At 59.9% G+C, this 14,450-nt stretch overlaps 1 protein-coding gene across 1 annotated transcript; it reads right to left on the reverse strand.

Annotated features, from left to right (window-relative positions):
• Positions 1–1,497: 1,497 nt before the first annotated feature.
• ELF3 (E74 like ETS transcription factor 3) lies at positions 1,498–4,827 on the reverse strand. The gene is made up of 8 exons (XM_009484660.2): positions 4,665–4,827; positions 3,764–3,985; positions 3,414–3,500; positions 3,198–3,317; positions 2,889–2,978; positions 2,139–2,255; positions 1,763–1,958; positions 1,498–1,618 (listed from the first exon to the last, which is right to left on the reverse strand). The coding sequence occupies exons 1-8, from the start codon at positions 4,825–4,827 to the stop codon at positions 1,498–1,500; spliced, it is 1,116 nt and encodes a 371-aa protein (XP_009482935.1).
• Positions 4,828–14,450: the final 9,623 nt, after the last annotated feature.

Consider the following 14,450-nt stretch of genomic DNA (forward strand, 5'->3'; position numbering starts at 1 on the left):
CCTGTGCTTCTTCTTGATGTCCTTCACATCTCAGAAGAGAGCACTGGCCAGAGGGGCTGGAGGTCCTCCTGCAGCCTGTGACACCCAGCCAGGCTGGGGAGCTTAATGTGGAGGGACCTGAGAGAGACCCCACCCCACCAGACCACCCCAGAATTTGCTTCCCAGCAGCATGTGACTGGCAAACTCTGGCTTTGAGCCGGTGCTCTGGGAAAGCTCTCTGGCAAAGGTGAGTGCCAGGGCTGAATTTCTGGAGGGTCATCAGAAGGACCAAGGTTTGGGAGTGGGTGTAAGGTGCCCCTGCATGTCTGGCTTTGAGGCAAGACCTCCAGATCTCACTCCCATCAGCCTAGGGACAAGCAGCCCACCTCACCCTAAGGAAGACCCTGTGCCAGAATGACAAGCAAGTCCAGGCCACAGCAGGGAGGAGGGATGGTGGCAGATGGGGTTGATGCAATGGGACATCCCACATAACATGTCTGGTCCCCACCATGTCTTTAAGAAAAACAAGCAAAATGACAGGGAGGTACAAAAAACCCAACCAAACAATTTATTCCTCTTATGTTCCCATCTGAAAAGGAGGAAACCATATGCACCTGCTGGGTGCCTGGCTGGGCTGGCATCCCCCTCCTGTGGCTGACACAGAGCCAGTCTGTGCCCCCGTGACATCGCTTCAGTCCAGCTGAGCATCACCACCTGCCACAAAACATGTGTGTGCCCTACAATGCACACTCTCACACAGGAACATCTTACTCATGAAAAAATATATCTGTACATTCATTCTGTGCTTTTTTTTGGTCTTACATAAATTAGAAGCTACTTTTGGGGAAAAGGCCTGTTTCTAGGTACAGGCAACTGGGCTGGAAACGCGGAGTGGCCCTGCTGTCCCAAGTCCTTTTCCCTCTGAGGGCTCTCCAGGGCCAGGTGAAGCTCCATAATGTTCCTGTCTTCTCTCAGCAGGTGCCACACTGAGAAGCTGCTGCACAGGGGGGCCTCACCCATCCCACAGAGAGCAAACAGGATGGCGGGCATCTTCAGCACGGCACAAGCAGCGATGAGGGAGGACCCATAGCTGGGGCAAGGTCTCTCTGATTACAGGTGAGACAGTGGTGCTGCCCCTCTGCTGGGGCAGGGGGTGGGTGACAGCAGGAGACCTGCTGGGCTCTCACTGCGGGGCCAGCTGCCACTCAAACTTCTCTTCCCCTTTGTGTTTGTCCAGGCTTTGAAACAGCCAAAGTCACTGCAACTCCAGTCGGAGGTACGAATCCAGCGAGGGAAATAACGGTTTACAATAACCAGCTGGAGCCAAAATATTAGCTTTAAACACCTCAGTGCCAGCAGTCACCAGCACGCACGAGCATGCCCATGCAAGGGTTGGAGTTTCACATGCTGCACGGGGCAGCATCTTCCAGATGCAGTTGCAGGCAAAGTTTCCTGCCAAGGAGCCCAGTTCGGGGCTGGCCCCGAGGGGCTTGTCAGACCCCGGCTCATCCAGGACTCCTACAGCTCCTTGTTCCTGTTGAGCACCTCCTCCTCCTTCCAGCCGCTGGAGTTCTTCCCAAACTTGTACACCAGCCGTCGCCCATCGACTCTCTCCAGGATCTCTCGTTTGTAGTAATATCTGGAGGAGATGGAGTTGGAATCAGGGCTCTGGATGCAGCCCCGTGTGCTGGGGAGCTGCTGTGGGGGCTCAAGGCTGAGCCCTGGTGGGTCTGACCCAGCCCTGTGGGGCAGGTTCCCCGTGGGGACAGGGGAGAGCACTCACCGCATGGCTCTGCTCAGCTTCTCGTAAGTCATGCTGCTGTTTTTCTTCTTCTGGCCCCAAAGCTGAGCCACCGCTTCTGAGCGCAGGAACTTGAAGACGCCCTCCCGCCGGTCCTCCCACTTCATCAGCCCCTCGTTCAGCTCGGGGTGGATCAGGATGTCCCGGATGAACTCCCACAGGTGGGTACCTCTTGGGGCTGGAAGATGAGAACAAGCTGTAGAGGAGGGAAGATTCTGCGAGTCCCTGCACTTTGGATCTCTCTGAACACCCCTGCCAAGGGGCATGGCCAGTGGACATGGCCCTTCCTCCCATCTCCCCCCCATGGAGCCAGGTTGGGGGAGTCAGTCCAAGCTCCCGGGCTGGAGGGCCCACGTACAGTGCTTGCTCTTCCGGCTCTCCAGGCAGTCTCTGCTCTCCTTGCTGAGTTTTCGGGGCCGTCCCCGTTTCCGCTTGCCGTGTTTGCTGTCCCCTTTCTTGCTCCCTGCAAAGCTATCTGTGCACACAGACAAGAGGACACATTATGCTGTGCAGAGCCTGCTGGGTTGCAGCTCCCCCCCCTCCTCAGGAGCAGAAGCACCGGGGAGAGCTGGTTGGGGGTGGGGGGAGAGATCAGAGGCTGCACCCTCTTTCAGGCCCAGGTACCAGGGAACTCAGGTACCCCTGAGAGCAAGGTCTCCCCATTCCCTCCAGCCTCATCCCACCCTCATCCGTGCCACCATGATTAGGGCAGCATGTTGTTCATTCCCCGAACCTTGCTTCTTCCTCGCATCCCTGGTATTCCCAGTATCATCGCCAGCTGGGATCAATACTGAACACAGCTTTCAGTGCCTAGGATCTCTGGCCACAGCCTTCACCCAGCTGCCACCACTTACCCCTTCCCACCAAGCTCACTGCTGCCCTGGCTATCCCAGCTCTGCCCCAGAACCTGCACCATTATCATGCTCAATGGAGAGAAACAGACCCAGGGTGCACAGAATACCAGCCCCCTCCCTCCTTCCCAGTGTGAGGATGGATGTTCAGGTGTTGTCCCTAAATCACTGCCAGATGGCGTGTGCTCTGCAGCTGCTGGAAGTGCCCAGGAGCAAGCCCTCCTCTCCTAGCTCCTGGAGGGAAGCAAACAACTCACCTTCAGGGAAGAGCTTTGCTTCCGTGGGATCGAAGTCGAGGTCACTTCCACCGGAGTCCTGGGAGTTGGGGCTGTGGGACATTGCAGGTCCTAAGAGGCAAAGAGACAGCGCTCAGACTGCCAGCTGCTGGCATCTGGAGATGCTTCCCCTGGCTTCCCCCCAGCTTCGCCCCCACAATCCTCCCACCCCAGGCCCCTGCAGGCAGCCTGGTGCAAGACCCAAACCCTCCCTTGGTGGTAGGGCAGTTCCCCACTGATCTCCCAGATCAGCACAAGCAAAGGGAGCTTTTTGCTGGGCAAAACACCGACCTGAGACATCGGAGCTGCCTGGGGACATGGCACCAGGCAAGCAGGTGAAGTCTGTGGATAGGAAAGGGTTTGTGGGCTTCATGTCCTCCAGGGAGTCCTTGGTACAGGGATTTCCCAGCTCTGGAAGGGGCAGAGAAGGGAAGAAGGGGCTAGCCCTGGCTGCATCAGCATGTGGTCCCTGGGAAAAAAAAGACTTGGCCGGGGCCCCTCTCTTACCCAGGTGGCTGGGGTCCAGGAAGGTCTCTTGGGAAGTTGCATCCTCTTTTTCCAGCAAGTCAATGATCCAGTTCAACTCGTCAGAGGCTGCAGAGGTGGGGGGACTGGGATCAGCGATGCCTACTCGGTATGGAGGGGAATGGGAGCTGAGCCCAGCCTTGCCTGGACTCTGGTCTGCGCCCCCACGTCCCCCTGCACAGCCTCCCCAGTGCCACCTCCCCCAGGCAGCACTCCACAGAGTGCCTGGGAAGCAGAGGGTCCTGGGGGGTCCCCACACTAGCGTGTGGGGGTGTCAGCCTCATGCTTCAAGCTGCCAGGCCTGGGGATGAAGGGGATATTGGGGCACTCACTGATCTCGTGCAGGCGGTCATAGAGCTCATCCCCCAGGGGCCCAAAGATGAGGCGCATCTGGTCCCTGGTGCAGTGGCAGAGCGCATGCCCATCCATGTTGCAGCAAGAGAAGTCGATGGAGCTGGCGTCATACTTGTTCTTCTCCACATGGTAGCTGATCCACTCCAGTACCTGTACCTTGGTCCAGAAGTATGGGAGCTCACTGAACCACTCCGGCTTGCCTGCAAGGGACGGAGAGCGGGTCTCAGGGGCAGGGCAGCCGTGCCAGCATCATGTGCCACGCGGGGGCTGACGGCTGCAAGTTGGGCACCGGGTCTGGTCCCATGCCAATCACACGGGGCACAGCGGGCCCTGCACTTGGAGGGTTATGGGACTAACAGGTGCTTAAGCACCTGCTCCCGGGTCACCTCACTCTGCCCTGCTCCTGTCCTGGGGAACAGCAACAATCTGATGCTCCCCCCACCGTCCGTTTCGGTGCTATTTGTCCTGTCCCTGCTGGGATCCGCCCTGCTCTGCTGGTGTGTTGCCTGTGCCTCCCCCAGGGCCATCCCATGATGGCAGAGCGGGACCCCTGTCACCAGGACTGTACTTCCAAACTGCTCTCCTGGTGAGCCCTGGCAGCCCATCCCCTGGGATGTGCTGGGGGAGGAGGGCAATGATTCCCTCATACCCCATATGCATCTGGTGTGCTCCAAGCAGTCACACTTGGTGCCACCCAGGGTCTCCTACAGCAACCTTCTAGCCAACACACCCCTGGGGAAACTGAGGCATGGTGGAAGCTGTTGACCTGCCTCAGTGGTTCAAAGACCTTGCAATGCTCGTCCAAGCCAGCTGCATTGCCTCACTGCTGCCTTGTGTGCTGGTTCCCCTGTGCAGCCTCCACTGCTCCTCTGGTCCTACCTGTGCCCTGTGCCGGGGGCTGGCTGGTGGGGAGGCTCAGCCCCAGGGTGCTGTCGTCCCCAAGGTGTCCCAACATGTCCAAGGTTGGCTGCACCTCCTCCGGCTGGTACATGGCGCTGATGTAGTTAGAGAAGATGTTGCTAATCTCGCAAGATCCCGCCATCAAGCTCTGTGCCGAGAGACAACAGTGAGCCCCAGCCCTGTGGAGGCAAGGGGACCCGAGCCCACAGCACCCCAGGGACCTGGCTGGGTGAGGCCGGGCTCTCCCTCCCTCCACCCATCGTCACCTCTCAGGTCACTTCTGCAGAAGCACCCGCCCAGCACCCGCCGGCTGGGGCTGGGGCCTGACTCACCACCGCCCCAGGGGCCAGGAGCGAGGGAGGCTGAGCTGGAGCAAACCGGGGACATGGCGTCACCGTGCTTGCAGAAGAGCCCCGTCCCCAGCAGCCTGGCCTCACCAGCTCCACTGGCAGCCAGCACAAAGGGACAGCAAGCAGGTTGTTCGCAGAGAAAGGTGTTGCACAGCCCCTCCGTGGGGACGGGCATTGCAGGGCACTCAGTCATCGAGCGCTCCCACAGCACAGCAGTGCTTGGGCTGGCACAGCCTGCTGCCCCACTGCCTGCTGCAGGGACTCCGGTGCCGGCAGCTCCAGTCCTCTCAACCAGTCGCAAGAAGCACATCCCAGTAACCCTGCAGCCAGGAGAGGACCAAGCCCCTGCCCGGCCCTCGTGGAAGAGCCAAATCTTGCTGTTCACTTGATAAAACCTGGGGGCTGGAGGGGGACCCCTCCAGACCGCTGTCTTGCTGGCCGCCTGAAAGGGCTGGCAGCTGTGGTGGGAGAACAGATGTGCAGCGAGAAAAGACCAAGCGCATCCCTGGTGAGAGCGAAGATGCACGGGAGAGGGGAGCAAAGCAGCCGTCCCAGGCTGGGGGACATCAACAGGCCCCGGACGAAAAAGCTTTGGTACCTTCTGCGATGGCAATCCTGGGAGCGGCAGCTAATCCAGAGAGCAGCGAGAGGAGATGGAGCGCGCCCTGCCCTGCCCGGCCGCTAGCCACTGCTCATGGGCCCGGGGAGGCTGGTGCCGATGGGCAAGCCCTGCCCGCGCCTCCTCTTTTATAGCACAGGCGTCGTAATGCGATCTGGCGGCCCGAGGGGAATTCCAGCCCGAAACGTTCATGCTCCCAGATCCAGGTGATTTGCATAATATGAACCACCGGGTCCCAGCCCAGCACTGCCTTGCCGGGAAATCTGGGTTGGCCAGTTTAATCATTGTCAGAGCCCTTGCCCTGCTGGTGCCCAGAGTTTCACCCACACCAGCTTCGCGGGGTGTTTTCTTTGCTGCCGTTTGCCCGGCTCGTGTTTGTTTGCTCGCAGCAGCAGGTTCACTCACCTCCCGCTGCCAAGCAAACATACCCAGCAGGGCTGGAGCGGGCCCTGGGGGCTGCACATCCCTCCCTGGGGCTCTGCCCGGGGCAAAGGGGCCGGGAATGCTGCCCTGGGCACCCACCCAGCCGTGCGGCATCCCCCTGCTCGGGAGGGCAGCCCGGCCCTTGTACTGTAGTGGGTGCTTGCATGGGTGCCTTGGCCATGTTTGGAGCACAGGCTCGGTCACTCTCCCGTCTGGCACAGGCACAGCTTCTCCCAGAGTGGGAGGAAGGACCCAGTGACCAAGCCAGGCAGATGCTGGGAGCGGGACTCAGGTGGGGATGGGTGGTCTGCGTGGGGATAGAGCAGAGACCAGGCAGGTGGCCGAGTGTTGCTGCTCTCTCTGTTAGGATGGGTCGATTTTTGCCTGGGGGAGGTCTGGGACAGGCTGCAGAGCTGTGACGGCCCATTCCATGCCATTTCACAAGCACCTGGCGCAGGCAGGCACATACACTCACCAAGGACACATGCCAAGGGGCAAGGCAGGGTTGTGGGATGCATTTGGGGAATTACCTTCTGGTGTCTCTTGCCACTCTGGCTCTTGGGCAGGGGTACTCGGACCCTGTCTGGATATGTTCATGCTGGTTTTAGCCCTGTGCTGGCAGAGGAGCCCCAGGCTAGTCCAAGCCAACAACTTGGCACCCATTTGTCCAGTGCTGCTACTTTGCCAAGCCAGCCACACCCATGCCACACATGGGCTGGCACAAACCTAGGACACTCTGTGAGCAGGGCAGACCCTGGCATCACGCAGCCACCTCTAGGTCCTTGTCACTTCAAACGGGTGCCTGGCAGCCAACCATCTCATGTGACAAAGTGGTGACAGACTGTCACAAAAATGGATGCTCTACCTTGGCCCTTGGGCCAGCAAGGGCAGGGTGGCTGTGCACCCCATCCCCCTTGTCATGTCACCCTGGCCTGCCGTGTTGTGCTGTGGCCCCGGGGCAGGCAGGGCCAGCGTGCCAGCCAGGAGGCACCGGGTCACGCTAGCTGATCACCTGCTCCAGCTTCATTCCTCCGCAGCACAGTCACGAGTGCTGGGTGCTGCCAGGCCCTTTTGTTTCCTGGGCACAGCATCCCACAGCGATGTCCTCACACCCGGGAGCAGCCCCTGCCATCGCTGCCACGGGGCAAGCCAAGACCACCAGGGAAAACACTGGTGCTGTGCAGACACAGAGCCTTAAGCCTGCGTTCAGCTGGGAGCTGAGCCCAGGGCTCCACTGTGCCCTGGGACCTGGCCGCCTGGTTGGGCTTCCACTGCTTGTGGTTAGAAACCTGCCCCTGGGGAAGATTTTTCCACCCATTGCTGAAATGCGGGTGTCTCTGGTGCAGAGTGGGACATGCCAGCTCTGTGCTGTGCCCTGGGCCACAGGCCAAGGGATGATGGGGAGGGCATGTAGCATTTAGGAGTCTCCTGCCCAAGCCCTGCCCAGCCCACTCACGGCTCTCCCCCACCCCAGGGGATCTGATCGGATGCCTGATGGGGCTCTCTGGCATAGACCACATTGAGCATCCTCTTTCCCAGGCCTCCCTTCTCTGCAGACCCACAGCAGACCCTGGGGAAGTGCCATGGTCAGTCCATGCACCTGGGCTATGCCATCGATGGGAGAGGTGCCCTCAGTGGGTGACACCCCCCAGCCCCTTAGGTATACCTGACATGCTGGGAGCCCTCTGGGTCCCCCTGGGGCCCGGCCTGCCCCCTTCCTTCCCCTTGTGTTTGGGAGCCAGGAAGCCAGCAGACCTGAGCAATCCTTTCCAACACTCTGCAGCCACCCTCCAGCTTTACTGACCTGGAGAAATGGCCTTCCTGCCCACCTGCCCAACAGATGTGTCACAACCCAGGTCCTATAAGGGGCCATGGGGAGAAGATCACAGTGGGGGACACTCCCTGGAGATGCTGAGATGCTGTGCCAGGAGCATGGGAGAGCCTAAACCTCTTCTGGGGTGTCCCCATGCCCTCCCCAGAGCCACAGGGCAGCAGCAAGATGCTGGATGTGCCCATGGGACCCTCCACTGCCAAGGAGCATCCGCAGCACTGATGTGCTCAAGACAACTCCTCCTTGACCTTGGGGATGGGTGGCAGAGGGCTGCCACAATCTCATCACCAGAGCCGGTGGCTCCCAGGGATGCCCCTGCTGTCCCCCTTGCTGCTGGTCTGAGCTCCTAGGGCACCTGCAGGCATGTGGGGAGCATGGCACAGGGTGCTGCCAGCCCAGGCTTGGTGTCTTGCTGCAGCAAGAAAGAGGTGGTCATGAGTTTGGAGTGAGTTGGTGACATGAGGGCCAGCAAGAAAAGGGGTCTGTGGTGCAGTAAGTGGCCAGGACACCAGGTGGGAGGGGGATGCTACTGCCAGGAGTAACTGGTCCCATCATACCCCCACATTTGTTGCCCCACAGATTCTGTTTGCCCTGGCAGCACTGTGGTGTGGCTGTGGGTACAGAGGCTCACACCGAGATAAGCCGTGACACAGGCCGAGGGTGTCGTAGGACATGGTGGCGGGGACTGGTATGGCTCCGGGCACCCCTCCAGGGACACCCTTAGGGCTGGACTGGCACTGCTCTGAGGACGAGCACTGTAGGCTGCGTTTTGAGCCCAGGGCCGGGGGCCCCCCGCTCCCAGCCCGCGGCAGCAGCAGGGGCTGGGGTGCCCCAAGCGGGGAGCGGGGCGTGTGCCAGGAGAAACCGCATCCGGGGTGGTCGGCGGGGGCACAGCCCACGGCTGGCAGCTGCCCGCTCGGCTGCTCTGTCCGACCAGTTTAACCAGTGCTGGCTGGCTGGGAAAGAGAAAGTGGCGGTTGCTGGGGCTGAGGCCCTGCCCTGCCGAGCTGGGGGGACAGCTTGCTGCCCCTCTCCCCGCCCTGCAGCACCTGGGGCTGGGGCAGGTTGGCTGCCCCGTGTCTTGGGGGGGGGCACGGGCTGGTGCCAGCGTCGGTCCCCTCTGGGCCCCCAGCGGGCACCACACGCTGGCCCCCGGGGTCCCCCCCCGCCCCCGCACCCCCCCGGGCAGCCCGGGGGGGCCCCGCTGCCCCCGCCCCGGCCGCGCTGCGGTCCCGCAGCCGGGGCTGCCCCCTGCCGGCTGGCCCCGGCGCCGCCGCCCCTCCGGCCGGGCCCCCCCCGCTCCGCACGGGCAGCGTCCGGCGCCCCCCGGGCCCCAGCCCCGGCTGCCCCGGGACCGGGCAGCGGCGTGGGCTCCCACCGTGGGCAGGAGGCACCCGAGCCCCTGCCCCACCGCACCTTTCCGCAGTCCCCGGGCCCTGCCAGCGTGGGGACCTGGGGACCCCTCAGAGGGGGTGATGTGATGCTGCAGGGTTGGGGATGCTCCGACTTCTGCGGGGGTTGGCTGCTACTCTGGCTGGGGACAGCCTGGGTGGCCCCCTTCCTCCCCTCCTCCTCGGCAGGAGAGAGGGGCAGAGCCCGCCCGGCTGGGTCTGTGCTTCCTCCACCTCAGCCCCTTAAGTTTCCCCCCAGAGTAATCACATCTGCCCTGTCTGCCTGTGGACTCAGCGCCTGTAAAGATGCAGGTCACCTCACAACACGCAGTAGGGCCAGAAGGGCTGCAGCAGCATCAGTTCACCCAGCCTTTCCCCCAGCCCCTTTGGCAGGTGCATCAGGATGGGATGGGCAGTTCCCGGCTGTGCTCTTCCCCTCTTCAAAGCCATCTCTACTCTGTCACTTCATTTCAGTACATTTTATTTGTGAAGACAAAAAGGCAAGGAACAAACACAGCCATTGAAAAAACATGTACATCATGAGACTGAAATAACTTACACTATTTACAGAAACACATCGAGGTATAAAATATATGTACACGCCTTGTCCTCTGACAAACCCAGACCGCTGGGCTGGGCTGCATGACCCAGCAGAAAAAAAAACCAGCCTTCACAAGAGTTGGCCTCTAGAAAACAGCTCCGAGCAAGAAAAGGCACCTGCTATTTGTGATACTTGTGCAGCGGGAAGGGGTGACGGAGCAGGCGACGCGACGCTGCAGCTGCCCAAGCCCTGCTGCAGGGATGGACCAGAGGATACTGCGTGGTCCCAGGATGTGGGGGATGTGGAACAGCTGGCAGGCACCAGGGGCAGAGCTGTTGGATGAGGGGACAAGCTCCCGTGGGCAGGAGGAAGGTGCAGGGCTGTGCTTTTCTGGTGACGAGGCCCAGGAGGCCAGGACAGGGCCTAGGGGGTCGGGGCTGTGCTGGGCTCCCCCCCAGTTACAGCTGGAGCAGCATGCAGCACGTGGAGGGGGCCAGGGCCAGGGGTCCCCTTCCAGGAGGGTGAAGGGGGCTCAGGGAGGGTGTGCAGGCCTGCAGGACACGGCAAAGCTCCAGTGAGCTTGCTGAAAAGCAAGTGGGAGCCCTGTGCTCTGCAGGGATCGTACCTGGACCCCGTCCAGCATGGGACAGGGGAAGGACTGGGACTGGGATAGGGGCACTGGGAGAGCACCCTGGGGAGCAGGCACTGGTTCTGCAGCACCAAGGCAGAAGGCAGCATGCGAGACCCCAAAGCAGCTGTGCTTGGAGGTGCTGGGGGGGACAGGACACTGGTGCTCCCGCTCCCCACAGCTGGCCAGGCTGAGAGGCACTGCCAGCCTGTCCTTTTGTGCCAGAAGAGCTGTGGGTGCCAGGGAGGGGGCAGTGCCCATGCTCCCTGGGTGGGCTCACAGTAGTTTGGGGGCCCAGTGCTTTTGGGCTCCCGAGTCATCTCTACCCACTGTGTGCAAAGCTCAGCTCTGGGTCAGCACTACACCCTCAGCAGAGGCTGGAGCTGACCACTCTGTGCTGGAGGGAGGAGACACATGGAGCAAGCGTCAGGGCCTGGGGATAAAAGCATCATCCAGTGATTTGAGGAAGGGAAGAACCTCCCTGGACTGCAGGTATCATCACACCCTTGGCACAAACCAAGGCACCCAAGGGTGAAGCAAAATGAGGTGCATGGTGCAAAGGCAGCTCCAAACTGTCCTTGCACTGGAGGGACTGGCAGAGGGGCTCAGAGACCACAGGAAGGGACTTAAGCTATACAGCAGTGCAAGTCCTGAGCCCTAGGGGAGCACCCCAGCACAGTGCAAGAGGATGCAACAGCTCACCTGCTACCTCTGGCAGGCCAACAGCCCTCACCATCATCCCTAACCCCACCTCCACCTCAGCTGTCCAAGCTAATGGCCCCAAAATGCGCTCTGAAGGACCACAGTCCGAGGGACCACTCTTGCTAGACCACCTGCATGTGGGGACCTTGTGCTTTATAGTGTTTGAGGGAACCTGCCCCCAAACCTGACAGCGTGGCTCAGAGCTGCGAGCCCCTTCACAAACCCCATTGAGCCAGGGGAGCGGGGTACAGCCTTGTGTCAGCTCCCCAGCCCCAAGTAGGGGGTAATCTGGGGGCTCCAGGGTTACCCTGGTTTATCGTCAGTGCCTGGGACAGGATCTAGATTCAACTATGTTTTGGGGGTGAAAAATCAAACATCACACACAAGAATCAGCTTCTCTCACAGACTGCCCCCAGCCTGGACAGAGGCTTTTACAGCACCAGCTCCCTGCCGCTCCAGGCTGCCACCAAATTACAGCAGGCTCTGGAAAATGGGGACTAAGGCCAGTCCATTCCAGTGATGTGCTTTGCATGGACATTTCCCAGACAAGAAAGGCTTCATTGCATCCACAGTGAGTATCTGTGAGAGCAGAGGCAGGAATACAGGCTGAGTGGAGCCTTTCAGAGGTCCCTTTCCATCCTTCTAAGGGACAAGAGAGACCACTTCCAGGCTGCAAATCAACCCAATAACTAACGGCAACAATGCTGAGCCTTGGTCCAAGCCCCCCACAAGCAACAGGAGCAAAACCTCAGTGTTGCGACTCAGCTGGGGGATCCCACTGCAAAGGTGAGAGCTGGGAGCACAGGGGAGAGCAGGATGCTGGTCCTGCTGTGCTGCCCAGGAGGAGGCAGGAAGGGGGACACGAGGGGTGGCTCAGACATGCAGCGAGGTGGGGGTGAGGCCATGTGTCCCCAGGACAAATTCAAGTGTCAAAACCGTAACAATAACAATAATTAAGAGAATTAAAAACTAAAAACACGAACTCTCCACCCCATCCCCAAAACGAAACCGAATGACGACAGCACCCAGCTTGCACCATGAGGTAGCTAAACCAGATCAACACCCGAGAAACGCTCTCCTGCATGGGAAATACCAACCCACACAGATACTAAGACGCACACACACACACATACACACACACACACAGAGCTATGGGATCACAGTCACCCCTCGCTTCAAAGACCCCCCTCTCTCCGGATGCTTGCTGCTGTGCCACAGTACCAGCTCCCTCCACCTGCAGGCTGCGAAAGCCTTGAAGCCCCCTCAATGTGCTACCGGACAGCAGTGAGGTGGATGCTCAGCATCATCCAGGATTGGTCAGTCAGCCCTGGGCAATTAAGCAGGCACTTGGAGCCTACACACAGGAAGAAACTGGTGGCGAAAGGCAAGGCAGGTCTGACCCCAAGCCGCCCAAGAGCAGGTCCCTTCACCGACTTCAGCAGGGAGCAGTGAGAGGTTTCAGGGCAGGCACTGGCAGATCTTGGTGCAGACACCGATGCACATAGTGCACCTGGCTACAGACAGTTAAACACACACACACACCCCCCCCTCTGGCCAAACAAAGGTTAAACTGGCTGAGGAATGAGCAGGGAAACCCTCTCCAAGACAGGCTTGGAAGGTAACACCTCCTCCAGCCCCCTACATCTGTTCCTTACTCTGGTGGGTGCCCCGTGCATTTTTGTTTGCCCCCTCCAGTTCCGCAGGGCGCACAGCCCAGAGCTGCTGCTACTGGCAGCACTTCTCCACCAGCAGCAGGAGGGCTCCTTGCCTTGACACAGCTGCCAGTCCTGGGCTGTGCAGGGCTTGGACAGGATCACAAGGGACTGGGTCGCTGTCCTGGGCAGGGTCGCACCCACACATGCCATCATGCCCTCCACTGAGGCAAGTCAGCAGGATGGGGTTTTTTCCCCTCAAAAAGCAAAACCACCCCATCAAATCAACAGAGATGCTCCTGCCTTTCAAGATGTGGAGGAATTCCCATGCTCCACTTGGAATGGTTTTAACGAGGGCTGGTGGCAAATGACCTGGGGCTGGTATGTGGGACACCATGGTTGGACAAAGCAGAGGGAAAATGGTCTGTGCTTTATGGGGCGGGTCCTGGAGCCCCTGGCCTCTGAGATCCCAGTTCAGTGCTGGTGGGATCACAAGGAGAAATCCTTAAATTTGAGTTCAAGGCTGCTGCTTCTCTGACAAAGGGGAAGTGAGAGCATGTGAGGCAAGAGCAGCACTCCTGGGGTCTCCTTGGCCATCCCACAACAGGCCCCGCCTGGCCCAGGACAGGATGGAGCAGGGAATGGTCCAGTGAGCCACGGGAGAGATGGAGGAAAGCTCCAGTGTGAGACCAGGGCCTTGCCAGCCCCTTGCACAGGAGAGTGAGCAGGGAGCCTGAAGAAGCTGTGTCCTTGGGGACACACTCTTGGACAGAGCCCCCAGCCTTTGACGGACACTGGATTGTGCAAGATCATCCACTGCAGGATTGTCCTTCAAGCGTGGGGTGAATCAGGGGACTTGTGCAAGACCAACGTGTGCAACCCCTTCCTCACTCCACTCCTGGCACAGCCGACTCCATCCTGGCCCGAACTCTGGCTGCTCCGTGCCTTGCTGGGCCCCCTCTGGCTTCTGGATCCACAGGGGCTGATGGCCCAAACCTGAGCTAGCCCCCTCCCTGGTAGAAGGCTGAGAGCAGAGCCTGGGGGAAGGAGTTACAGCTTCCAGCACCAAGTGATGGCAAAACAAGATGGGTCACAGGGTGACAATCCAGCCTTGGTTCTTTGCCCTGTAACCTCTGTTCTTGCTTTGTTTCTCCATCTCAAGGGCATTAATGTGCTGCAGGAACCCACCACAAAACCCCTGCTGAGGGCCAAGGTATCAAGAGCAGGGCTAAGCAGGCCTTCCCTTCCCCACTGCAGAGCAGGGTGGGCACATGGGGAAAAGCCCAAGAGCCGTGGGTCAGCTGAGTTTACGACTGTGGTTTGGAGAACATCGAAGAGAACTGCAGAGGGTTTGTCTGAAAGTTGCCTGATGGAGATCTTTCCAGGCTTGCCTTGCCTCCACAGCTGGGATATGGCAAAGGAGCTCAGAGGTGCACACCTCCAGTCGCTGGGGACAGGTAGACAGAGGATGGGGAATGATATAACCACCTGGAAATCATTCTGCAGACCCCACACAGCAGAGAGGCTGTCCCACGAGTAATGTCTCCGAAGAAGCAGCCCCTCTATGCTGTGGTTCTGGCCAGCAGATGCCAAATGTCCTCATGGCTGTGGAGTGGAGAAAGACTCCT

Source organism: Pelecanus crispus, chromosome 17 (genome assembly GCF_030463565.1).
Source record: "Pelecanus crispus isolate bPelCri1 chromosome 17, bPelCri1.pri, whole genome shotgun sequence".
In the NCBI taxonomy this organism is placed as follows: Eukaryota; Metazoa; Chordata; class Aves; order Pelecaniformes; family Pelecanidae; genus Pelecanus; species Pelecanus crispus.